The 26,221-nt window shown below is 35.4% G+C and overlaps 1 protein-coding gene across 9 annotated transcripts in view; it reads right to left on the minus strand.

Annotated features, from left to right (window-relative positions):
- The window catches only part of UBR3 (ubiquitin protein ligase E3 component n-recognin 3), a 112,357-nt gene that overhangs the window by 35,729 nt on the left and 50,407 nt on the right, over positions 1–26,221 (minus strand). For 6 of the 9 annotated variants that reach the window (XM_030486052.1, XM_030486051.1, XM_030486047.1 and 3 more), the window contains 10 exons: positions 25,533–25,637; positions 24,469–24,642; positions 24,206–24,235; positions 22,280–22,740; positions 18,255–18,343; positions 10,285–10,434; positions 9,662–9,795; positions 6,059–6,169; positions 3,701–3,913; positions 2,737–2,873 (listed from right to left, as the gene is read on the minus strand). In XM_030486052.1, coding sequence (XP_030341912.1) covers positions 2,737–2,873; positions 3,701–3,913; positions 6,059–6,169; positions 9,662–9,795; positions 10,285–10,434; positions 18,255–18,343; positions 22,280–22,740; positions 24,206–24,235; positions 24,469–24,642; positions 25,533–25,637 — 1,604 coding nt within the window. The remainder of the gene's footprint in view (positions 1–2,736; positions 2,874–3,700; positions 3,914–6,058; positions 6,170–9,661; positions 9,796–10,284; positions 10,435–18,254; positions 18,344–22,279; positions 22,741–24,205; positions 24,236–24,468; positions 24,643–25,532; positions 25,638–26,221) is intronic. The other 3 variants (XM_030486048.1, XM_030486050.1, XM_030486049.1) reach the window with 3 other exon arrangements.

Genomic DNA, 26,221 nt, shown 5'->3' on the forward strand with positions numbered 1-26,221 from the left:
CTGAGGAGCTGCTCTTCCAGCTGTGCATACAAATTGGGCTGCGAAGACTCCTAGTGCCTCCTTTGCTAGGAAAACAGACAGGGGCTAGCTCTCCCACTGGGTGGTAGAGAGTTTGCTTGTAATTTCTCTTTTCTGCTACCAGTGACATCTGCCTGGGTAAGCAAGAGTGAAGGAAGAAAAGTTCCTGTTTTTCCTGAAGCAGAAAGGATAAGCTGTGGCAAGCAGCTACATCTTGTTTAACCAGTAGTATTCACATTCCAGCATGCAGAAATCCACTTCAAAGCTGGCCTCCAGCTGTAAACTAGCATCTTTTAAGAAGACTGCAGGTGATGTCATTTTCCAACCGAAAATGGAACATAACGTATAAAAAGAGTGTTTAATTCACTTGAAAATATATGGAGTCAATAAAAATATAATTGCATTCAAATGCTTATTTAAATGGGGACTACATATCATCTTGACCACCTAATTTGTATGTTAAATACCAGGATGAAATGAGTAACAGCTGTAGAAGTTCTGACAGAAAACAATGAAATGTTTCAGAATACATGAAACTAGAAATGCCCAAAAGTTGGTAAGGAACACAATGTTATCATTACCTCAGAAAGAATTGGATGGAAATAAGGAAGAAATAGGCTGAAGGACAGAAATAACTTCCAGAAAGCAAGTTACAGTCTGCAAGTTAAATTGTGGATAGTCCATTGTTCGGATACTTAAAATTAAACAAAACATACTGAGATCATACAGAGAAAACTATTTCAATCTGGGAGATGATTCTATGACAAGCTCACATATTTATCTCCATGAACAGAAACTATGAGGTTATATTAAAACATCTTTTTAGAAGTTTCAGGGGTTTTCAACCTAGTTCTTATGTGATTATCGAGTAGTAGAAGCCTGTAAATCTGAATTGCTAAATCAAAAGGCAAGAGAGATTAACCATTTTGCAGGTAATGTGCACCCTCCTAAGTGACCTTATGAATTATGGTAACAATACACAAGACTGGACCCAACACCCGAAATCCTTCAGCCATGGATAAATGGGAAATTGCTGACACCAGTCTAGCCTAACAAGGAGGGGTCACAATGAGTACAGGTGGCATATCCTTATGTCAGTGGCCAACCATGATTTCTCTCTCCAGCAGTGCAAGCAGCAACGAAACACTGTTCTGGTTTGAGGTAATTTTAACTCTTTGAATGAAAACAAAAATCTTTGGCTTGAGGTGTTAATAAAAAAAAAAAAAAATATAGACATATTTAAAATATATTTAGCTAGCATTTTTTAAATTATACAACATTACACCTAGAAATGTATTATAACACCATTTTTGTACCTTAAATAGCACATCAAATTATGGTTACAAGTAAACATACTTTTATATGGGAAACACTAATTTTGAGCCCTTTGTATTTTTGGAAGGATATTAAATCATAGTGACCAAACACATCATTGCTAAAAATCTCAACATTACTTAACCTTGTATAGGATATACCACTTAAAATAATACAGAATAATCTGTTATATATAAAATTTAATTGCTGTTCTTAAGGCACAGTAAAGATATTCTTAAAAATACAGATAATATTTCTTATAATAGAACTGTACAATAATGTAGGTTGGAAGAGAATTCTGGAGATGAGATGGTCCAACCTTCTGTCAAAAGCTGAGCTTTAGATTTGATTATCCAGAGTCCTGCTGAACCACGTCTTGAGTATTTCCACTGCTTATACACTAAAGGCACTCAGCAACTAGAGTCTATGAAACTGCAGTAAAAAAATGGTACTGAATCACTTGTATGCTTGCACTTTCGCTGCAGTCAGCACCTTCCCTGCAGTCCTCAGTAAGTCAGAGTACAGAAAACTCTTTGCTTAATAACTATTTCAACTTCTTATGGAAAAACACTGTATTACAGTAAATCTGAACAGAGTAACCATTCAGAGCATCTTAACATTTATGGTATAGATGGAAGGAGGGACTGTTTTGATTTTCTTGGAGACAGTGTCTGCAACACTGACAGCCATAAAACTGGAATCAAACATCACAGAGAAAATGCTGGTAGTTTTGATACTTTTTTTAGAAGTCTGATTCACACAAAGAGAGATTCCTGGTTGCTGATGTAGAAAAAGCTCCTTCTGTGATCCCCATTTAAGTAAACAAAACAACTATCTGACAGAGAGATTAAGAACACCCCATGATTTAAAATACCAGCAATATGGCAGTAATATAGAAATAATCTAATTCTGCTAAATAGGAGTAAAGGAGATTTGACAGTTTGGGAAAGGAAGGCTGAAAAAGAAATTCAACATAAAATTTCAATTATACTGAAAACAAAACCTTGAATAAAGAAGAAAACTAAATAAGCATATGACAGAATGTTCTCCAGGTTTTAAGCCACTGCTGCATATGCTAAATATTAACTGATAGGCACATCTTCCCATCTTGCATATGCCTGCATACACATATTAGAAAATGTAAGCTTGATGTACTAAGTACTCAAAAAGTACTTTTTGGAGAGAATGTTTGTTGTGGTTTGGTGGTTTTTGTTTTTTGGGGGGTTGGTTTGGGGCAGGGGGGTGGTGGTGTTGGTTTTTTTGGTGGGTTGTTGGGGGTTGTTTTGTTTTTGTTTTGTTTTATTTTGTTGTTGGGTTGTTTTGTTTTTTTTTTTAAGAAAACTATCTGGCAAGTAAAACCTTTAGTGTGAAACACCAAAAAAATACAAAGAAAACCATACCCACCTGGCTACCGAGTACATAAACAGAAAATCATTGTCAGGTGATCCAGGAGTCTTACTATAATCTGTATACTTCTTCTGTGTGGTACTTTTTATATCTTTCATTACAGATTCCATTTCTTTACTGAGATTGGTTTCAGACTATGAACAAAGACATAAAAGAAAATTAGTTAATTTTACCCCAAGAAATGCAGTAGCTGATTGCAAAGCATAGCACTTGGATATTTATAAAAACACATTTGCAGGCTATGAAAAATATGCATTAAAAGCCAATATTCTATTTCACAGAAGTGTCACATTATTCTGAAAGTTATTCTGGTTTGTTCTGAAAATGAAAACATCACTGTTTCGTCCATCTCCTAGGTTTAAGGATCTCACTGCTTGTGTTATTGTAAAGTATATTTGCATTGCACAACTACACGAAAGTAATACTTTGTATTTCCATCAAGACTGGAAGGCTAGCAAAATTTAATAGAATTAACTCTATCATTCAGAAAGACCTCATGAAGCTTTTAATATATGAATGTCTGAAAACTGCTCTTTCTGTAAAACAAATAATCCATACTTCAAAATGTTCTTAAATAGACATTCTTTAAATGGCTTCCAGTTACAAGGATATTGGTGTTTTTACATTGTAAAGAAATGATAAATGAAACTTATATTACATGACTTAATTCTATGTAAATTACTATGGAGTGAAGTGGAATTGTTCTTCATAAAAATTATATTAATCACATTTTGTAATAGCTTTTTAATTGTTTATTTTTAGTAGGTAACGCAGTAAGTGCTGAAAACATTTAAAATCTCTTGATGTTTAAAAAAAAAAAAAAAAAAAAAAAATTATGCCATCTTCCGTAGCAGGAGAAAACGAAGTTTCCCAGGTTGTCAAGTTTCTAAGAGGTCACAAATGCAACATAATGCAAAAACTGAAAGGTAGAGGCAAATTAACAAGGATCTTTCTGCCTTACACTGATGCTTACTGGGAAAGTTCCCAGCTGTTCTTGAAGATCTTCCACCTCTTGCACAAGATCTTGCATGCACTTGTTACTGTGACTTTGCCAAAGGCTTCTTTCCACGTTGTTTCCAGGATAACAAGGAAGAACACTGTTAGCAAACTGCCTACAGAGGGGACAGGTAAATTCTCCTTTGTCCACTGAAAACCCCTGGAGGACCTGGTCATTCTGAAAGAAAAATAAAAAGATGTAGCTGAAATTTGCAAAAGATTATAATTTTTAGTTTGATATTTCAGGTGTATAGTTAAAGAACTAGCTTTAAAACCAAAAATTGTAAAAAACAGTAATTGGAATAGCTCCTCATTTTAGTGAAAAAGATCTTAATTATGAGACTGTCTTACAATTCTCCTACTCAACTGATTTTCCTAATTTTTAAGTAGTTTTCATTGTCAGCAATATCCCCATAATAAACTAGAAATCCTTTAATGGGGTATTTTGAACATTCCATGTGTGTTGTCTCTTTCTAGCAATTCCAATAAAGTTTGAGACTCCTGTGATAAGATCTTTTAAAGACAATTTTATTTTCAGCAATGAGAAATGTTTGAAGGTATTTCTCAGAAGTACAGGCTGAAAGAATCTAATCAAGTAGCCACTGGAGGGTAGCATGATAAAACTCTGAATGATTTTTATCATAAAGGATCAAAAAAATGGAGATGGGAGTATGTGTTTGGGAAGTAAGCCCCTCTCCTGACTACTCTTATTACTAGCAAGCAACCTGGCTTCACTTTTGTGAATTGCCTCAACCCATTTCCCACTCCTGTAAATTAATAGTGACTGTAATTTAAACTTCAAACTATCAGCCCAGAAAGCTGAGGCTTTTACATACCTTTCTGGATGTTGATCTCTGATTGTATTATGTAAAAATAAATGGTTTATCCATATGAACACAAGTCTATATAAATTATTTCAGTACTAAGAATGCTAGGAAATAGTCGAAATTATTATGCACTCATCTAGAGAGTAGTAATACCTGGGATCAAAAGTTCACTGAAATAAACTAGAAATCTTCAAGAATACGATGAGATGGATTTACAGTTTATTTCAAGTTGATGTGAGAATCCACCAGCAAAGGGACTTCAGCATGTATATGGTATAAAAAGATTTCTTTTCCAAAATTCAGTAAGATTAGATTCTACCATGAAAGCCCAGATTTTACTTAATCATCTTGATGACATGATTACCCCTGAAAGCATCTTTACAGTCATATGGAAAAGTACAGTTCATCATGGGGTCCAATAAATGTGGCACAGCTTTCCATTTCTCTAGAGGCAAATTTCACAGTATGACCAAAGCTGATACTAAAAATACAAAGCACTGCTCATAGTTTTTCCTCAAAATGGAAACAAAATCAACAAAACTTACGAAAAAATAAAACTAAAGAAATACCACATAAAGTAATCTTGAATAAAAAGGTTGTTTCATATGCAGAAAGAAGTCATCAAGTAGTCTTCATTTTATTGCATTAAATAATACAGAAAAAAACAATTGCTTAAAATCTGATGACTTCTACGACTGCAGAGCTTGTGATATAACATTCTGTGGTGCCATTCAGAAGACTGGGCTGCAAGAGGTTGAGGGGGGTGAAGGAGGCCAGCAACATCAATGGAACACTACCCTGCATACTCAGACCATGTGAAAAGAAATGGATTCTTTTCGCAGCCAACAAATTCTAAGGCTTGACTAACAAACTGTATTTTAAAGCCATATACAGCAGTAATTTCCCAGTGGTATTTTCCAAGGAGGGAAACAAAAAAAGCACAATTCGCAAGAGTTGAACTCTTTTAACTCTCTTCTCTACCCTGCATGTATATACATAACACATACCATACATACCTAGAGATAAAATAATCTAACTTTCTGTAACTCAGTATTTATACTAAGAACTAAAAGCACAAGTTTCTACTTGTGAAATTCACCCAATTTTTCTTCCTTTTCTCTGTAAATTCTAACACTTGAACATCAAAATATGAATCTATGAAACAGAAATGAAAAAACTGTAAGAAATGCTTTACCTGAATATGCATACCAGAAAAGTAAAACAATACAAAAACACAGTAATACAATTTTTTAACAACAGGGTTAATTTAGTCAAGTATTTTTTCTGATATATCAGAATAACTGACAACAAAATACTTCTGTTAATATCAAGATGCCATAAGAGTTTTAGTATCTAAAGTTCCTGAAACATAATAAAAACACCTTGTTCATTCACATAAACCCAGTCTTTCTTTCTCTGAACAGCATAAATCCAATTGATTCCACTAAGAACAGTTCAGACCCAAATAAACGAAGATGATCTTTAGTTTCACTTACCCGTAAAGATTCCATGTAGGATTTGTGACAATCTATGTGTAAAGTGTGACCACAAGTTTGTACATAAACACCTCCTTCCCAGCCTATTGACACTGCTTGCAGGCAGGAGCTCTAAAACAAAGCAAAAACCATAAAAAGAACAGTTTATATGAAGTTACAAAGGTATTTGCCATAACCTATTTTAAGATTTAAAAATATATAGATTTTTATTTGCAGGTTATCTAATCAAATGATGTGGAAATAAAGAAAAAATTTATTTTATAAAGCATTTGAAGTCTTTCCTTCTGCTAACTTGCATAGCTGCCATGATGCTATTCTTTCCAACAAACAGCCAAGCACTTAAATTAAACTTCTGCAGTTCTTGTCACCTAAGATAAAGGCTTCTTTAAAGAACCTCTTGTATTACAACATGAAGACGGCTCTAATTCTACCATCTGTTCCAATAGTACAAGTTATCCCATGTACAAGGGCAATATACTGCTCCAACACGCTTAATTCTGTTCTGTATGTAACCAAAATAACAAGATCACAGTTATAAAATTAAACCCTGATCTGTTATTAAAATTCAGTGTAAACACTTACAGTTTTTAGGAAGTTGTTGAACGTTATGTATAATACATGGTAAAGGGAAAAGACAACAAACACTTGTTTAGTGAATTCAGTTTTATACTAGGATTGTTTTGGAAACATTGGCCGCATTCAAAGACTCTACTTACAGCCCAAGTGTAAAAATTAAAGTTACCTCAGTGGCAGTTCTCAGAAAACAATGAACTAAAAACACCCAGGCACCACTGGCAAATTTATGATGAGGAATTCTAGAAAATTCTCTTGCAGAATTTGTAGCTAAGTCAAATTATTAAATCTCCATTTCTCAAAAAAAAAAAAAAAAAAAAAAAAAAAAAAATTCATACACAGATTGAAATGTAGATTCTGGATATACATTTAAAGAACAGAAAAAGGTTTATGGCTACCAGAATTGGAAAACAATTTTTAGTGTAGGCTCACCCTAAAATGGTCTTACTGTATGATGCAAAACCAGGGTACTATGAACAACCAATTCTCATAGTTGTATTTTCTAAGGATGTCCTAGCATTGCATTTTTCTCTGGCATATGAGCAGGAAATCAAAACAAAATTACAAATTCGAGCCACAAGACATAATCCTATTTACCTCGCCTCAACGTGACATTCGTAATGTGCTATGACCCTCTCAGGCCACAGAATAAGAAAAACTTTTTTTTTTTTTTCCTGTTGGTTCCTGCATAATTTAGTAGACTGCACTATTTAGTAAGGTCATATGGTATACCTGGATAAGCCCCACAGGAAAAACGTTAATTTGGGAAAAGCTTTATTTATTGCATGTATTTAACAAGGCTGCTTAGTAGCAGTTGCAAAAGATAAAAAAAGACCCAACCCCAAAGTCTTAGCAAGAAGACTTTTCTCTATCCTCTTGAATTCAGAAATAAAGGATAGCCCAAGCAAGCCACAGGCTGGGGATGACGCATACCTATATCAAATTTTCTTGATTCACTATGTGATTCTGAAAATAGTCCTATTGATATAAGTATATAAAATTTGATCTCCTAATCCTTAGTCATATGTCTTTATACTAAAAATAATCACTTTCACTGATTTTTCCTTTAATGTGCGAGAACCCTACTCCCTAACTGACAGTGAGCATCAAATTTCAGCTAAGAAAGCACAAAAAGAACCTTTATGGAAAGAATTGGCCGGGTTTGCCCATTTTGCATGCAGCACAAAGCTTTTGATTATTTTTTTTTCCTGTAGAATAAGCTAGATCATGTTTCATAACTTCAAATTTTTACATCTAAGTGAAATGATTTACTTGCCTCCTGAAATCTGTTGTTAGAGGAAGGACGTTTACTGAGAAGGACACATTTGATAAACAAAAGGACTTCTTACTGCTTAGCTCAGCTGAACAAGACACTCAAGACACTAATAGATGTTTCCATTTTTATGCCAAAAGAAATTTAAGGATTAGTTCTTTCATGCAGAGACTTTTTTTTTTAGCACAGTAGTGACCTGGAAACTTGAAAGCAAGTATAGTCAATCCAACTAATGTTTATATTAGCACTGTAATTTTTGAAAGCAGGATGCACTTGCTCCTTGCATTACACAGTGTATTTTAGACTAATCTGCTGGTAGTGTTACTGTGCAGAAAGAGAAATATACACTTTGGTGAAATCAAGTTTTTGAGTAACATTTTGCTTGGAACTCCTTCCATTTGTAGTATGCCAATGTGGAAATAAAGCTACAGTATTGTTTCCATATTTTTTATCACTTCAGTAGGAAAAAAATATTATTGTTTGAAACTATGAACGAAGATCATCAATGTCAAAAGAAGAAAAGCTTGTCCATAGATTCTTTCTGAATTAAGAAGTCTTTTGTTCAGATGTTCAGAAATAATTTCCTGCTTACATCTTTAAAACTTCTACTTCCTAGCAAGGAAAACACTTCAGGAGAAGGTGCTCTTCTGAAAATGTTGCCCAATTTTTAAAACTATACCAACAAAATTATGGAATTTACCCTAAATTAATCTACATAAGCAAGTTTGGATGCAGTTAGCAACTTTCAATAATCTGTGGATGACAGATTACGAGAAAGCTAGCAATTCTGTCAGAGAAAAAATTGCCACAGTTTTGACTCCTTAAAGCCAATATTTAAGCTTCTAAAGGTTCATTATTTAGTTAGATCTGTGTAAAATTTGGTATGTCATCGGGAATTAGTCTATAGAAGCTAATTTAGGGTCACGAGTTACATATTCTTCTCCCCCAGAATGGTTTCTCAGAACGGTTATGTATTCTTTTACATAGCTGTTTCACACACCAACAAGGGAAATCACAGGCAGCACTTCCACAAAGTTCTACAACTGAACATGTCCTGTTCAGCAACAAGAGTTGGCTCTCAAAATTAAACATGAAAAGCTGTAATGTGGCTTTGTGAAAGAATGCAAAACTCTGCTTGGAACAGCTAACAGAACTGCAAACTAGACAGTAACACACCAACTAATATAAAACTGAACTTCAGTAATGTTGTGCAGAGTTGAGAATTCAGCAGAAGAGGGTGAAGTCTTCTGCTGGTCCCTTCTTCCCTTCCACTCATCCTCCCCTTCTCTGCAGTGGTTCACAAAACCGTTACAGGTTAAAATAACACTTTCCACTTACTCTGTGCTGTCAACAATACTTTTAACTGATGAAGAGTAATTCCTGGATCAGGTTCTCTGAACGGCCGCAAGAAAACTGGTGTTTTGAAAGTAATACCTAAGATAGTAAACCCACATCTCAATTTGTGGTCATACTGAATTGCGAAATTTCTTCTAGAGAACATCTGTATGGGTATTTAATGACTATATAGCCTGTAGATGCACTAGAAGCCTATATGCCAAAAGCGTTAACTCTGGGAAAGCCAGATGCTATTTAAAAATAAGGACCCTATCAGATGTAAACACTTCATAACTACTGCAACGTGACGCATCATTCACTAAATGTGGAAATGAAAGAAGGAGGGCTCTAAGTTGTAATTTCATTTACCTTTTTACACAAATTGTTCGTAAGTGGTAGTATTGTTCACATGAAATACTTACATCTTTGAAGTATCGCTGTAAAGTTGTAAGCCTCACATCATGCAGTGCTGCACAGGTATCCCAAGGGTATATTTGCTCCTCTTCAGTAGTTGGTAGTCTCTTTGGCTCAGTGCTATTGCGACATTGTCCCAACACTGTATGAAGAAATGCAGCAATAAAGAATGCAGTGGGTAGCAATACACTAAACAATAAATAAAACTACCAGGAAATTCTGGCTTGTAACTACAGTGTGCCTTTTCAGTAATTTTTTTACTGTTTATATCAAAGAAACTAAGTTGTGCTTTTGCACTTGTACATGAAGTACATACACATACACACATACAGACACATTAATGTCTATTTTATTATCTTTTTCTCTCAATACCTATTTTCCTGCTGGCCTATTATATACTTCTGGGTTTGCAAAAGCTAACAGGAACTAGGAGGGAATGCAACTGTTTGCTCTTTTCCCAAACATTTGTAAATATTCTCAGTACCCTCAAACCTACATATGTGCCTTATGGAGGACCATCCACAAAAAAAAGAGGACACACTCTCCTTCCAGGCTGCATGAAACAATGGTATTTATGCACACATTAAAAGCTGCGGAAACACTGCTTGTCCAACAAGCCATGCATTCATACCTGAGGATGCTTGTAACAGTACAACTAGCCCTGTAGGTCTGTCTTCAGTAGAAGGACCACTTTGTCCACAAATAACACAATCATATATGGCCTCAGAAACATGCTGTTCTGATGTAGCTACCTCCATGGCAATATCAGCATCTGGCGATTCTAAAAAACGATAAGAAAATTCATATTGAACAGAGGGAAAGAAATCCAATTGCACCCTTCAAAATAATTCATCTAGTTTATCTAAAACTAAAACATTGAAAGTTATTTCAGACTAACCTTGCAGCTTAAAACAGAAAGATACCCATACAATGAAGTACAAGTTTTCCCATATTCAAAATTATTCCCAGTGGAATGAAATGTTTAGTTCAAGTTTTGTATTACAGTTGATCTCTTTAAAACTTAAATAAAGCAGATATCTAGCTTCTATTTCATTAGAGACTACATTGAAAACTCTGAACATACAGAAAAGAAATGCAATGAATATGAACCTCTATTAAAACCAGATTTGCTCATAACTAACTGACAACAACGGTAAGGAAAAAGTTAATCTGGAGACCTATGATATAACTTTAAGATGCTTAGAAAAGGTGAATTAAACATGCAACTAAACATGAAAGATTTTTTTAAAATATGAAACTTGGACAATATTTAAAAATTAGGGGTCATTAAGAAACTGATCTGCTGCTATGCAAGATGTATCAGGGATCTGGTTTTCTAATCGCCCACATTATCATTTCTTAGGTGCAAAGACAGAAACTTCTGAGGCTAAGGACCAGCTTCAAATTATTGACACAATTGCACTTGATGTAGCTTTGTTCACATGAGGGTTGGTGGCGCTGGTTTCTGGGCAGGAGGCTAACTGAAACAGAAGCAATTTTATGTTATCTTACAAAGGTAGGAATTCCTTATTGACTCGAAAGAAAAGCAGCATAAGACTAAATGATCCTCTCCTGACTGCTGAGGAACACATACAGCCAGCGTCTTCACCTAGAATGTAAGGGTGCTTTGTTTCTTTCCTAGACAAAAATTTTTTCCAAAGGAAAACACTTCCTTCCTACCTTCAACTGTACCCTTTATCTCCTTAATTAAGTAGGCCAAGATGACGGATACAGCATCCAAAAACCCTGAGTGCAGCAAAAGTCCTCACACAGAACTGCTTTTAGGGGAACTGCTCTCTTCTGAAAGCCCACTAGAAGTTCAGCAGAGGAGGCATGCTGCTCAAGGAGAAGCATGTCGGATGCCAGGCAGCACCTTTCCTTGCTATGAAAAGCTCCATGCTACGCTCTCACTCACAGGGCAGTATCAAAATCACACAATTTTAATAACAATTGATTTCCCAGCCAGTTATTGAGGGTCATACGAAAATAAACCGTGATCTTCACTGACATGCAGTTATTAACATTGTACACACGTCTATCACCATCTAGTGGCAGTCAGATGTACGATGACAGAAAAAACAATGCAGCAACTGTATGCCATTTATTTTTTAAGTCCAAACATCCACGAAATCTAGGAGCAACTGTAGCACATAAGGAAGTAAACACTAAAGCTATTTTTTATATTTAACATCACCTCATAATAGTGTAATGCACACTTGCATGTACTTGCATATGCGGAGCACGTGACATGAGAATGACGAGGAAGTCCCAGCCGCCTTATTTATCTTTTCTAAAATATTGTCAATACAACATAAAATATACATCCATTCAATACTTCTTAAAAAGTGTAGAAAGACATTACAGTGCATCGATCTGATTTTGAACAACTCAATGGAAGTCCTCAAAACCAGTCAACATTTAGTTTACAAAATACCATTCATTTATAGTGAATTGAATATTTTAAACCTGAATGAAAAAGCCACAGATCTCAGTGTTTAAAAGGTGCTTCCAATTGATTCAGTATATGCAATCTGTATTTCTATTGCTTATCTGCAACAGGCACATAAAAATGAGGCTAATTTAATTTTAGAACTTAATGATCTAATGCATGTTTCCTTCACAAGTACTTAGACCAAGTGATAGGCTACTTGGCAAACAATCAGATTTCAAGAACTAAACTTCTAGCATCAAGGAAGGTTTCCTAATAAAATCATCTCCCCCAGAGGCAGTGAAAGAAAACGAAGTCAACTTACACAAAATCCACGGGCGAAAAAAATTTGGAAGAATTTAAAATCTCAAATAATTAAGCAAACCAAAACAAGCAAACCCTTTCCCCCTCCCCTCTCAATTCTTTTTAAATGGACTATGATAAACCTTGATTACTGGTTTAAACCAGTTATTACCTTCTTCAAAAGATAAAACTCAGGCAATGGTTTGTTTGAAAAGGTACATTTTGGCAGCATAATTCTGGACAGTGGCAGTCCAGAAAAGAGAAAGCAAGCTATGCTTATAGCAACAATCTCATTCTTGTCTTTCTTGCCTTTTTGCTCACGTGGAAGCACGGGACCCTGCCACACCAGCTACATGATCTACCTACGCTGGCAAGGACCAGGACAAGCATGTTTCAACTCAAAATACTGTTGAAAATGAGACACAAATTTCTGCAACCTCCTTCTAAAATATTTCATTAATGCACTGATACTTGTGAATATAAATTGGCATGCCTCCATTCTACTTCACTTTCAGTTATGCATTTCCTATTTCATATGGGGAAAAATAAAACTAACCTGCATTTTGCTGCAATAGCACTCATATGGAAGCTTTAAATGCCCAGAAACTGGGAGCTCCACAGCTTTTTTTCCTTCCTTTTTCTCCATTTCATTTAAAGAAAAGTACAGAATTGCTTCGTGTTTTCCACAGCAACTTCTGAAGCATTTATTTAAGATGGAGTTGCAATGTTATTTTACTAATTTGATTTAGAAAATATACGTTCTTACCAATTCTTAAAGCATGAGCTAACATTTCCTAGCTGACAGGATGCAATTATAAAAAGACAGCTCAATAAAAATTATTGTTTCATTAAATGTCTTTTTACACTGATGAAAAGTCTTATGGTTAAACACTGATTTTAATAACACATAAAATTCCTTCTATTCTAGCTAAAACCCCCACCCAAATCACCACCAAGAACTGTCATGTGAACAAAGCTACATCAGTTGCAAGTCAAAGGTGAAGAATAATCTAAATCTCCTTATCTTGCTTCCCCTGGTGCACAAACCCCCAAAATTTTTTGCTGACACTAGGAAGATATTTCCATGAAAAATGGCACTTGTGTGTTATGTCCCAGAACAACATTGCCTTACTGAGTGCCAAAGGAATCCTTTGCCAACTATCTGCCAAGATATTGATCTTGAAGCATATTACTGCTCCATGTTTCAAACAGGTTTTGTAGGAGCCTGCAGCCTTGTTTTGCAGGAAAACCACTGTCACCCAAAACAAGACAACTCATCAGTCCACTGGAGATTCAGAAAGTAGGTAGTGGCAAAGAAGCGCAAGGAAGACCAAGGTGGCTATAGCTGCTAGGCTGAAGCATGGCTTTACTAGCCAGGCAGGACTCATTCAAGAAAGCAAGCATATTTTACATCAAGCATTCTTGGGAATACAACCAAGGATGCTTACAGTTTAAAACTCTTGACTGTCCAAAATTTCACAAAGACTCATTCTGAGTCAGTGCATGTGAAGAAGGACCAAATGGGAAATATGAGATAAGACACATGATATTGGTAACAATTCACCAAGTCTCTCTCAGGAGGTTTGTCTAATATTGTAACACACACCACCACCCCCATCCTTACAGTGGGCGCTGGGACTTTTCTTTGTCCTTGTGAATTATTTCAGAAACGTTGATAAAAACAAACCTCATTAAAAAAGACAAGACACTGAAGGAGGATGAAAACATTTAAACTGTGTCAGAAATCCAGGATAATGCCAAACACCATCGCTCCCATGGGTTTTAAAAAAATAAATTAGTTATTTAGCTCTTTGTTTAGTTTTGTACCAATAGGAGTTAGAGTTCCGAAGTAACAGAACCCTAGCACTTCCTACCTCCTGGCAAATACTAATCACCTGGGTAAAGTCTGGCACACTGTTTTATTGCAGAATGCATTGCTGCCTGAATTTTATTTCAGTTCTGTTCTCAAGAGTTAAAAAATTCACTCTGGTTCTTTCCCCTAGCCAGCAAAACCCCAGAACCAAATGCGTCTTGTAAACACAGTAAATATAGTTTACAGTCTCTGTTGATGGTAGTCAACATTTTTCCTGCTGTAGACATTTTATGTCAAAGTGGCCCCTTGGCATCAAAGTAACCATTAGTATGCTAATATTCTTCACCCTGACCCAGCATACATATTCTCTAGAGATCAGTACCTAATTTATTTTTCTATCTGGGTTCAGAAGATCGAGTGTTAGGAAATGTATGTCACCTTGCATTAAAACTCTGCACTTCTTTTTAAGCCTAGCTAAGGAATTTTCGCTTGAAGGACAAAATAATGTCCTGCCAAGACACACATCATAGGAAAGAAACACAAAGATTGTACTGCGTACTTATCAGGAGGCATTTAAAAAACAACAACAAAAACAACAGACATAACCATCACACTGGGCACTTCAGAGACAGCAGAACTATTGAAGGAATGCAAGAAATCTTAATTCACAAATGAACCAATTTACAAATTTTCACTAAGATATATTTGATTAAGTAGTTCAGCAGCTTGCCTGGAACGGATCATAGTATTTCATGTTTATAAAACCTAGACAGATCTCTAAATATCACTGTTATATTAACCTGGAACAGAGGTATTAATTTTTGTTATCAAGTCCTGCCTGAAAGGCAGCTGAAGTTTCAAAAACCTCTAGCATGGAGTTCCACATCACAACAGAAAAACCACAGCCTTACACTGAGGTAAGTGACCTCAAAACAAAGATGTAGAAGCAGCTATTAGTAGGAGACTAGAACTATGGCATTGGCACTGTATATGACTACATAAGAACACATTATTGAGTCACTAGCCATTCTCCTCAGATATTTCAAGAGCTCTATCTCTGCTCTTAGAAGGATGTTTCTTGTTTTATTTTTCTACTTTTTACGTTTGTCCTGCAGTCAAACAGCTAAAGACAGCAGAGTGGATTCTGTTCCATCCTAGTTCATTAACATAGCTGTTTCTAAATTTCACTTAATTACTTCCAGGCAAGCTTGACTGGCAATGCAGTTCTGCAGATGTCACAGAATATAAATAGAAATTAACAGGGGGCCCAAATGGAAAGGGCTACATAATCGGGATTTTTTTCCTACAGTAATTATATGCAAGAAAATGCCATCCTTTACTTTTAGAATCTCAGATGAATTTGTGAATTCCAGTTCAAATACATTATTTTTGCTGGTAAGATGAGACATTCAACATTGAAAAACGAACATGTAATTGGGTAACAACTTCCTTTTAAGCCATGTTTCATTGCAGCACCCCAACAACCAAAGCAGAGGAATGCCTCAGCGCATTAACAGTGGCTCTATGTATTTTAATAGACACTTTGGAAACTATCAAGTTTATGGGGTTTAAATAAAATTATCTTTAAGCTTTGGCTATTTATTATTCCTGTCATCTTCTAGACACATTTTTTTTCAGAGTATTTTCAGTCAAGAGAAAGTTATTATGAATTTTCTTAAGTGCCATACCCACAAGCAATTACACCAGTTCTCACATTTTACTACTGAGTCACATCCACATTTCATTGACAGAGAAGTTTTAAAAGACGATGATGATGATAGTAATAATTTGCTCAAACGACACTAACTGAATCAGTGAGAAAGCCAGGGAGCTGAGGCCTCACCATTCCTGCATTCTGACAGTGCTATTATTGTTACAAGAAACAATCGAAATTAAGGAATAGACCTACTGCTGAATTTCAACCCATAATAAAAGTAACAGAGGTAACAAAAAAAGGTAACAGAGTTTGAATGTGTGAGAGGGGAATGCATTATAACTGACTGATTTTAGTATGAAAGGGGTTTTTGTTTTCAAACAAAATACAGCTATAATACAATTCAGGGTAAGCCTATTAAATATAGTAGTTTTCAATTTAATCATTCCAGACACACTAGCTTCAGAATTCTTGTCATGTCTTGTGTATTAGCATTATAGCAACAATAGTTTCTGCAGCTTTTTCAATAATTTGCTTTAACATATAGATACTGCATTCACAGCTGAAACAATCTAGGTTTTTAAATAAATCCCACACACTATAATGGAATACATAGTTCCTTTCTGCCAGTCAGAACATAAAAGCTTGCTAATACTGGTCTATAGTACAAATTCAGCAAACTTTTCATCACAAACTCAGAAAACAGGATGGCAACTTAGAAGACACTGAAAAAAGTTGGTTGAAAAGAAAAGCAATTATTCAGCTAACACAATGCCTGGAATTCTATTAAGTTGCTGCCAAGAAATGTCTTCATACAGAACAGTTTTATGAAAACATACTCCACTGAGTTGATTCTATCTACTGCTGTGCACGACCTGCTATAACTGACAACACACACTACATTTTATGTTGAGATATCTGGAGTTATTCATTATTTAAATACTAAGAAACAAAATTTCAGTGTTGCATGCCCAAGAATTTTTCAATGCACAGTTGTAAGGACAAAGGGCCCAGGTTTGCCTGTTAAAGAAATTAGGGGTTCTTTTAGATATCTGACATATGCAGTTAAGTAAAAGCTGTCAGTCCTCCATACTGTGTAATTCGTTGATTTAAGTTATTTAATATACTTCAACCACAAATCAAGGCAGTTACCTTAACCACAGCTTATAAAACTCAAGCATGGGGTATTTATGCATGCATATGTATTTATGAAAATATAGCTATGACAGGTAAATATATATAGCTACAAGTTATTTCATATACAAAACCATCAACTTTAAAGTTGCAATATCAAGAATTCATAACATAGGTGACTGCAGAATCAAAGATTCCCAATTGCTTTCAATTAGCCACGACTGTAAAAAGCCTTAATTTTTAATATGTAGAACAGCTCTTCTTCCTTACTTCAACAAATAGATTAAAAAGGAACAGCTACCAATTTAAAAAGCATGACTTAAATTCATTTTTATTTGTGGATTTTGTTTTGGACTGCACACCCTCCAAGCATAGCGCTATACATATTTATTTGCTGAAGAAATTTTAATGATTGCTTTATACAAGACTTTCATAAGTATAAAGGAATAAATTTTCTCAGAAACTTATGAACTGGAGAGAATTTAATAATTTAAAAAAACCCAGACTTCTTCAGCAAAAACAGTTGCCAGTGCTTAAACTCACATCAAACTACACAGCAGATGATATTTGATTTCAAGAGGAGGGGGGAAGGGAAAAAAACAACAACCCGATTTCTGGGGTTTTTTTAATCTTTGAAAAATGCTGACTTTCAATGAAGTAATAATCCAAATGATGAAAATATTTTCCATTCCTCAGTTAAACACAAGCAAATTAATGAAGATTACATGCTTCTACACTACAGAACCTGAAACAATTTATCCTCAAGAAAAACAAGAGCTGATTCTTCTGTAAAGCCTGTGCTTGAAATATAATACAATGTTATCACATAAAGCAACTAACATGTTCTAAAAATTATGCTTTCCTTAATTCTCTACAGAGATTTAAAATGGAAAACTTTTACCATATTAAAATTTGAGGCTCTATAAAGAAATAATCTTAAATTTTATTATTACAGATTAAAGAAAATGCAATCTTTAAGACAAACTAACTTTGGGATGTTAAGTAAATACTTCCAAAAACACAGCACATGTTTCATCCACTGTGTATTAAGAAAAAGTAGTAACAAAATTGTGTAAATATTTGCAAGATAATTTAATTTATTCTTTAGCAATTATGTATTCAGTATTATCTGTCCTAGAAAACACAACTTTAAGCCTCTTAAATATTTAGTGAACAAGTGGATACAGTTTGCCTTTTTTTAAACTGAGTAAAAATCTTAATTCTAATATGGGGGGAGGGAACAAGCAGTCAACCACACAAAAAACTTACCAACATCCATGGCTGTTTCCATGAAGCTTTTCTGCCTTGAGGCAAATTCAGCCAACAATTTCTGTTGCCTTTCCCTGGCCTTCTGTCGTCTGAGTGAAAGAAGTGGGGAGGAAGGAAGGGAAAAAAGAAAGAAAAAAAAAGAGTAAAAAGAGTACATATAATGGAGGACAACAAATTAGTTTTTCGTTAGTAGTTTCAGGCTTATTACAGTCACCACCTTCAACAACGTAATACAAAAATCATGTTTTTTCTAAATAAAAGATTTTCAACCCTAACAGTTATTTTGTGTCTGAAAGAAAGAAATAAAATCCTGCTCTAAAATATCCTTCATAAAATTAAAGGATCTTTTAATGGATTCGGACATAGCATCATAAGAAAAAGAACCCAAGACCTTATTCTTCAAAGTTATTTTTCTGTTACGTAAGAGAAGAATAACAGATTCAAATGTCAATTGTTTGTACAAAAACAAGTGCTCCTGTGAGCAACCAATGTTTACAAGATAAAAGTAATCATAATAGTAGTAGTAGTAATAATAGCAGCAGCCTACCTCGCTCACTTTCGATATCAAGCTTGATGCCAGGGGAAACAATTATGATTTATTTACTTTCCAGCTAAGGCTCCTTATACTGGTTCCCCCACTTCTACCCAAGATATTGGTCACCGACAGCTTTTGTACCTAGACTTAAAGAAGTTTGAGACTGCTCCCAGATTGAAGGCCTCTATCTCCCTGGAGCCACACTGACTTGACTACCTTTTTCCTCATCGTTTAATATGGCTCTGGATTTACAAATGGAAGACATTAGACTCATTCTTGACTATCTTTCCATTTAAACTATATTAGTGATCTGTACAACACTATATGACCAGCTATTCTGTAACTCTCCCTATATACATACTGCAGCAGGTAGAAGAATATGGATGGATGTAAAAAGACAATGAAAATAGAAATTGATTTTCCTCTTCCTGAGGTACCAAGAAAGGGTCTTTACTTTGACAAGAGTTTACAAGGAGTGGAAATGGGACAGTGCAAGCAGAAAAACCAAACAAAACTCATACCACAGCTGCTCACCACAGGGCACATGTAAAGACCTACATACCCCATGGCTGGGGCTTTTACATAGCACCTTCCCAGAGCAGCTAGGGAAGCTCTATCATACCTAAAAACTCTGTGCATCAGCATTTACAATGCACTCCCCTCACACAGGGATGATTCAGAGAACTAGCAAGGGATTTAAAAACATTACTTGGCATCTGATATGCTGATGGGTGGGTCCTCTTTAGTCTCAGCACTGTCTGCTTATTGTTGTCCTGGCACAGGAATAGACATGCACTGGACCAAAGCAGCTAATATACTGTAACACGTAATCCTTAAGTGGCCTGTTTATAAGTCAAAGCTTCTAACTTGTTTTCTTAAAAGCACCTTAAAACCCCAAATACCTCTGCCCATTTATCTGTCACGTTGTACAGCCACCATTTCTCAAAATAACTTCCATTTACAACAATCCTAAGATTCATTATTCTGAGCATCATACCAGGGCATTCATTAAACCTGTTTTCATTTATTCCTCCCTGAGAACTTCTCAATACACGCCTTGACTAAAAGCAGAGTGACTGCAAATAGAGGCCTTTAATAAGAAGACATAAACAAATTCTGACAGATTCAGTACAGCTCAGTACTGTAATTTTCCATGATGGCCCATGGGAGTCTGACACTGCAATTGAAAAAATACTGCAAACAGCTCAAGCTGCATTACGGTTTCTATGGCAACAACCCATCGCCTCAGTGATGCCAAATATGTCATTGTATGTTGAAGTAACCAAAAAAGGGTGATCACTGAACACTCACAGTCTACTTAGTCTTCACCAATACAAACCTAGACTTGGGGGGAAAAGGATAAGAGAACAAGACAATAAAAAAAGAATGTAAAAATTGCCACCCAGTTATATGAGCACTGTCAGTCTATGACATTAGTCATTTCAATTATCACATTGTCCATTAATGGGTCCTCAATGCCATTATGGATTTGGGGGGAAGAAAACACTCAGAACAACAAAGAACGGGAAACATTTATTTTCATCATTAAGCTAGCCCCAGAACTTAACTGAAAACTTAAAAGTGCCCACAACTGACCCTTGAAAACATCGCATCCTTTCTGGAGGGAAAGGTACGACCTTACCCTTTTCCATATAAAAAGTTACTTGATTCATTGATTCTTGTCCTTTTCCCGTACATAAATCCAGCATTACTGAGTATCACAATAATGAGTAGGTGTCCAAGATGTAGCTGTGTTTTATTTAAAGCAGCCATTCAGTCTGGCATTTTCTGAAAGAATTTTACACACTAAAACTTGACTATTTCTCTCATTTACTGAACTATTAGAAGGGATGTTGAAAATTAAATTATTAACTGAACACTTGCAAGAAAAAATATTTTTACTTTATACAGGATGTAACTTATAAAAAAAACCTAAATCTCCTTTTTCATGTTTAATTTTCAAGTACAGTGTAGCTCTTGAACAGAGAAAATTTAACGAAAAAATTATTTTCAAGTAAGAATGGCAGGATAAACAAAGGTAGGTAATCTAGAAATCAACTGAGTCAGATGGCTGCACGTTTCTACCCAAATTTCTAGAACCATAGTTATAGTCTGGTTACATAAACCATTAATGCATCAAAATACTGCATGGACAAAGTATACTATTCTTGTCTATTCCAGCTTGAACCCTGCCTCTACTTCATTTAGTGTGGTGAATACTCTGACCTGACATGCCCCACTCTCTACACTCCAATGTTCTAACACTATCCACCATCCTCCCACTTCAAATGCATTGTTCCTGTTACCAGTCTCTTCCCGCTCCCCTCTCCCCCCTCCAACCAACTCTTCTTTCTGGCTGACTTTATTACATCCCCCCTGAATGCCAATCTCTTACTCGTGCCTTCCAGGCATTTGTATTCCTGTTCTTCCTTCTCCTACCAAGTCTCAAAACTCCATTCTCCCCCACTAAGATTTTCACTAAAAACTGGTTCTTTCATTTGCTATTCCTCTTTGAGTATTCCTGTCCTGACAATCCAGTTCTTCCCTATCATCCCCAACTGGCCAGCCTGAATCTTCCCACATCAACTATTCATTTGACCTGGCATCTTCCCTTTGCTCACTATTACATCGACCAGAAGGTTTCTCCTTCCAGTCCCAGTCTTCAGCTCTGCTCCTACCATTCCTAGTTTTCACCTCTACTTCTCAGCTCTAGTTGCTGTCCTGAAGGCATTTGACCTGGATGAATCATCTTCCACAGGACTCGCTTGCCAACATATTTGTTAAAAGCAGAAGAGAAGTAGGCTCTCTGCACTCAGTTTCAATAGTGCTAGTAATCTGGGTGCTTTCAGGACTCCATTATGGCCCAACCTCAATCTTTAAACTGTCTGAGTTTTTTCACCAAAAGATTTCAGTCCAAGACAGGCACCAGGCATGCAGGTTTTCAGGCCACATCACAAGAAAATATGAATAGAATTAAAAAAAAAAAAAAAAATTAAAAACTATTAAAAATGGAAACCAGAATTTTTAAATTGAATGTACAGAACAAGCAGAAAAGGCAGAATTACCAAAGCCACATATAGTAAACAAACAAGAATAATAATGGTGTGATGTGTTCATGTGAATGAACAAACAACATGAAATAAAAAAATTGTCTAACTCATCTTGAAGTTAAGCCTCACAAGTTAACACAATCTTCATTCTTCACCTTTGTATATATGAGTGGTATATATGGCAACATGAAGGGTGAGCATGTATATCACATAAAATTATTATGAAAGTTTTCTAATGCAAAGATCTAATTAGCAAGGTGCACATTCTTCCTCAATACCCATGTAAAACATGTATATTCAAAATGGCTAAAGAAAAGAACAGTAGAATTAAGACATTCTTTTCATAAGTAATTCATGCAAAGACCTAGAGACAGATTAGTCAACAGATGCACACCACACATCACCCTTCTATCGCCCCTTTACTTTGTTATTAATGTTACCTTTCTTCTTTATCCAAAGTTTTCTTCTCTGCAGAGCTAATCTTTTTTGGTGGTACAGGAGGTGTCACCTTTCTGCATATCTCTTCAATTATACGTTTATTCAATCTGCTCTGTACAGCAGCTTTCAATAAAATTCTTTCTACTGCCGTCATTCCATCACCATGAGAGTATCTTGGGATTTCTGGGTGGATTAAAACATCCACATCATCCAGCCACGGAGGATAGTAAGAGTTTTGTTTTCCTGAGAGTTTGTGATGCAATTTGATCAGCAAGGACAGAATGCTTTCCTTGACCTCTAGAATGGCTGTGGTTAGCTGTGGAGTTGCTCCAGGTGCAGACCATTTCATTGATGTTTTGGGCCGAACCACCTGATTTGCCTCACTGGTGTTCCGATTGATGATCTCTTGAAATTTCTTCCTACGTTCCGCAACCAAACTGAACACTTGAGCTGTCCCCGAGTTCTTGGGGAAAAAAAAAAATAAATAAAAAAATTACAATGTTCAATTTTCAAAAATACAAGTATAATTAATATAGATTTATAAACATATATTAAAAAAACTATAAAAAAATATTTTAAGCTAGGAGGAAAAGCACAAAACATTTGAAGTTTCCTCTCCCCCTTCCAAAACGCATTGGGATTTGGTATAGCAAAATACTAAGCCCACGTATTATGTTTTTATATAAATCTGTAATATACAGCTGCATAAAAAGCCAAGTACAAAATGAAAATGTCATCCATACCAAAACAACCAACAACTGGCTTTGCTCTAGTCTAACTCAGAATTCTGTTTTCCAAAGAAATATTTCCTTACTTATTCTAGAATATTCATAATTTCAGTATCTTCATATCATTTAAGTGTCTTTATTTAAATGTGCTGAGCACTGCTGCACCATGTAACTCATAAGCCACAGAGGTGAACACAGGTGAGCCCACACATCCCATGTGCACTATCCATGTTGTGTAGGTTTAGTAGCTGAGATCCAGAAGCCACATATCCATATCTGAAAGCAGAGCTTGCTATTCAAGACACATGAGCATCAGTGCAGTTACATTAATGACAGAGCCCTATTCTATCTATACTAACCTTGCTTTCAGTCCCAAATTAAGGGCACATGGAAGCAACTCACTTATACTGAATCCCTAGCAGAGATGTTTCCTCAATATTTTGAACATGAAATTCAGAATGCTTAACCATCTTACCCTCTCCTTCTCAGGACACTGAGCAGCCAAGAGATATCAAATACTTCAGAGATCAAAGTGGGATTCTGACAATCATCTCACCTACCTTCTTTATGTTCTATTTCATCTCAGCTACCTACTTTAAATTTTGAGCTATTTACCTAACATTAACATGCAAAAGAAATATCCATTATATTTCACTACATCTGGCATACAGTAATCTGAAGTGCTGTATACAAAAGCTGTCCTGACACAGAGGTTGTATTATCAACTGGATATAAATTTTTCAGGATCCCACCGATTACATCTTCATTTTGTTTTCACAAAAAAAACCAACCAAACAAACAAACTTGCCATTAATCATTTAAAATGCGCTTTCAATGTAAGGTTAAAGTTCCCTAAATTCAAGAACGCTAAGACTACTCTACATTATTAAATGTTAGTAATATCTTGGCAAGACAAAACAGGCCTAAACACAAAGCTCAAGCAGAAAGCTATCAATAACATTTTATATTTGATAGAAAGCTTTTAATTCAAAATATGTATTAAAAATGTAAGAGCATTTCATTGTTTAAAAGTCTACTACCTAAGATTACAATCAATAATACGAAAAAAGCACGAGTCCCTGCAATATGAATTTAGAGGAAATTCAGGAAAATTAGATTTCACTGAATGTTAAGGTGAGCACAATTAAAGCCATGTTGCTAAGCTGATCGCTTAAGAGAACAAACTGCACACAGATCTACCTCTCTCTGGAGGCTCTTCCGCCTTGAACTCTGGTAGATTGAGGACAAAAAAAAAAAGTCATTAAATACATCATTTGCAAGGAAGTATCATTTGAAGTAACTTCTATCTCTGTTATCAGTACACTTAAGAAAGATTACCGGAGAAAAAAATATATCCTAAGCAATTCATAAAAACAGTGAAAAAGAAATCCTAACAAAAAAGCCCAAACAGGCAATACCTTAAACTAGTCTGGAAAAAAGGACTCGTATTTGTATATACTTACTTGTGATGAAGCTAAACCATCAGAACTTGTACTTGCAGGTGGTTCCCTCTTCACCTCTGGAGCAGTTTCTGGTACTCTTACTCGGACATAGTTAATGAAGTGACGCATGTTAGAAACCAAGTTACTACCTGGAAACCAACTATCATGGCAACGCTCTTGACCACCTGCAGATTCCTAAAATAATAATAAAGAAAGGAGTATACTTGCTTTTATGTGTTACAATAATTCATGTGGCTTTTATAATTGTATTACAGAGGCCATCACCTCTCCATGAGACCGGAGCATGTATGTTGAACACTATGCATCTCACTAAAGCTGATACACCCCTTTAAAATTATATGACTGATGCCTACCATGAAGCTCAGGTCTGCTAAGTACATAAACCTATGCATTCGATTTGAATATAATCAAATACAGCCATCGCAGCTATCTAGCAGAACTAAAAGGAACTACTCAGAGTAATCCAAAGCTGTACGATCTAAGACTAATTAAAAAAAAAAAAAAAAAAAAAAAAAATCAAAAAAATCCAAAACTATACAAAGTCAATCTCTGAAGGGGAAAAAAAAAAAGTGGCAGATCTGTAGTCATATAAGCACTGTTAAACAGCAGGAAAAATTAAGAAAGTCATATACCATAAGGGAATCTGGAATCACAAAAATAATGGCTCTTTATATTCAGATTCTCATCAAAAGCACAGTTGAAATTTTGGCTAATTGACATACTTTAGAAGATACAGGCTTTAGCAATAAAATGCTCAGTGATAAATATTTCAGTTGAAAAATCCAGAAATTTAAGTGAGTTTTAGGATCAACAGAATTTTTTTGCACCCAATTTCATGTACTAATTTACAGAGTAGTAAAGATCTAACCAATCTGTGCTATCAGATTATATATACAGAAACTGCAAACTCCCAAAATCCTCTTCCCAACAGTATGCAATCCCTACTTAAGATGTTTTATTCCTATGGTAAAATTATAATTTCAATAGACATTTATTTTTAAATAACACTGAAGCATTAGACAATACTTTTATATTTTAATGAAAAAGATGGTATTTATTCTTACCTCTTCATCTGACTCCTGTTCTGGAGAATTTTCCAATCCCAGCTCAATCAAATACAAAACCATGCAAAGCACATGTTCTGATAAATTCTGATGATCCATTAATATCTAGGCAGAAAAAAAGACATTCACATGTTAGACGGTTTCGTCTTTGATAGTTTCACAATCCCTATTACAAAAAAACCCCAAAAAACAAACAACCCAAAAATGCTAAAAACCTCATGGACAGCTCTAACAAACTAGATGGTAAAGAAAGTAGCTTAATATACTACCTACAAATCGTGTCTCAGAGCATGACCTTCCAGGTTAGCCACACCAGGAAAGGCAGAAGAATGTCTTGAGCAACACAGGTTGATTTTTGCCTGGGTTTTTTTTCCCCCTTTTTTTTTTCCCCCCTCTTTAATTAATCCCTGTGTTCGTAAAAGCTCTCTCATGAGATACGAGTATCAGTTAAAAAGAAAAGACTGGGCAGACAGAACCCCATAACAACACTTGCTACCCTAGTGTATTTTCGGTCAACACTGAGCACCAATTTTAGCATGTAAAATAGTTTTCTTTTTGTTGCACAGTAACACTTTCTAAGTCCTATCATATGCATAAAAATACAGTTAGGAAAAAATTATTTCCAAGAGCAGTGAATTTCCTATTCAATTTCCTGGAATATCTACTCTGAAACATCAGCAGGATATTTT

Source organism: Strigops habroptila, chromosome 5 (assembly GCF_004027225.2).
Source record: "Strigops habroptila isolate Jane chromosome 5, bStrHab1.2.pri, whole genome shotgun sequence".
Classification (NCBI taxonomy): domain Eukaryota; kingdom Metazoa; phylum Chordata; class Aves; order Psittaciformes; family Psittacidae; genus Strigops; species Strigops habroptila.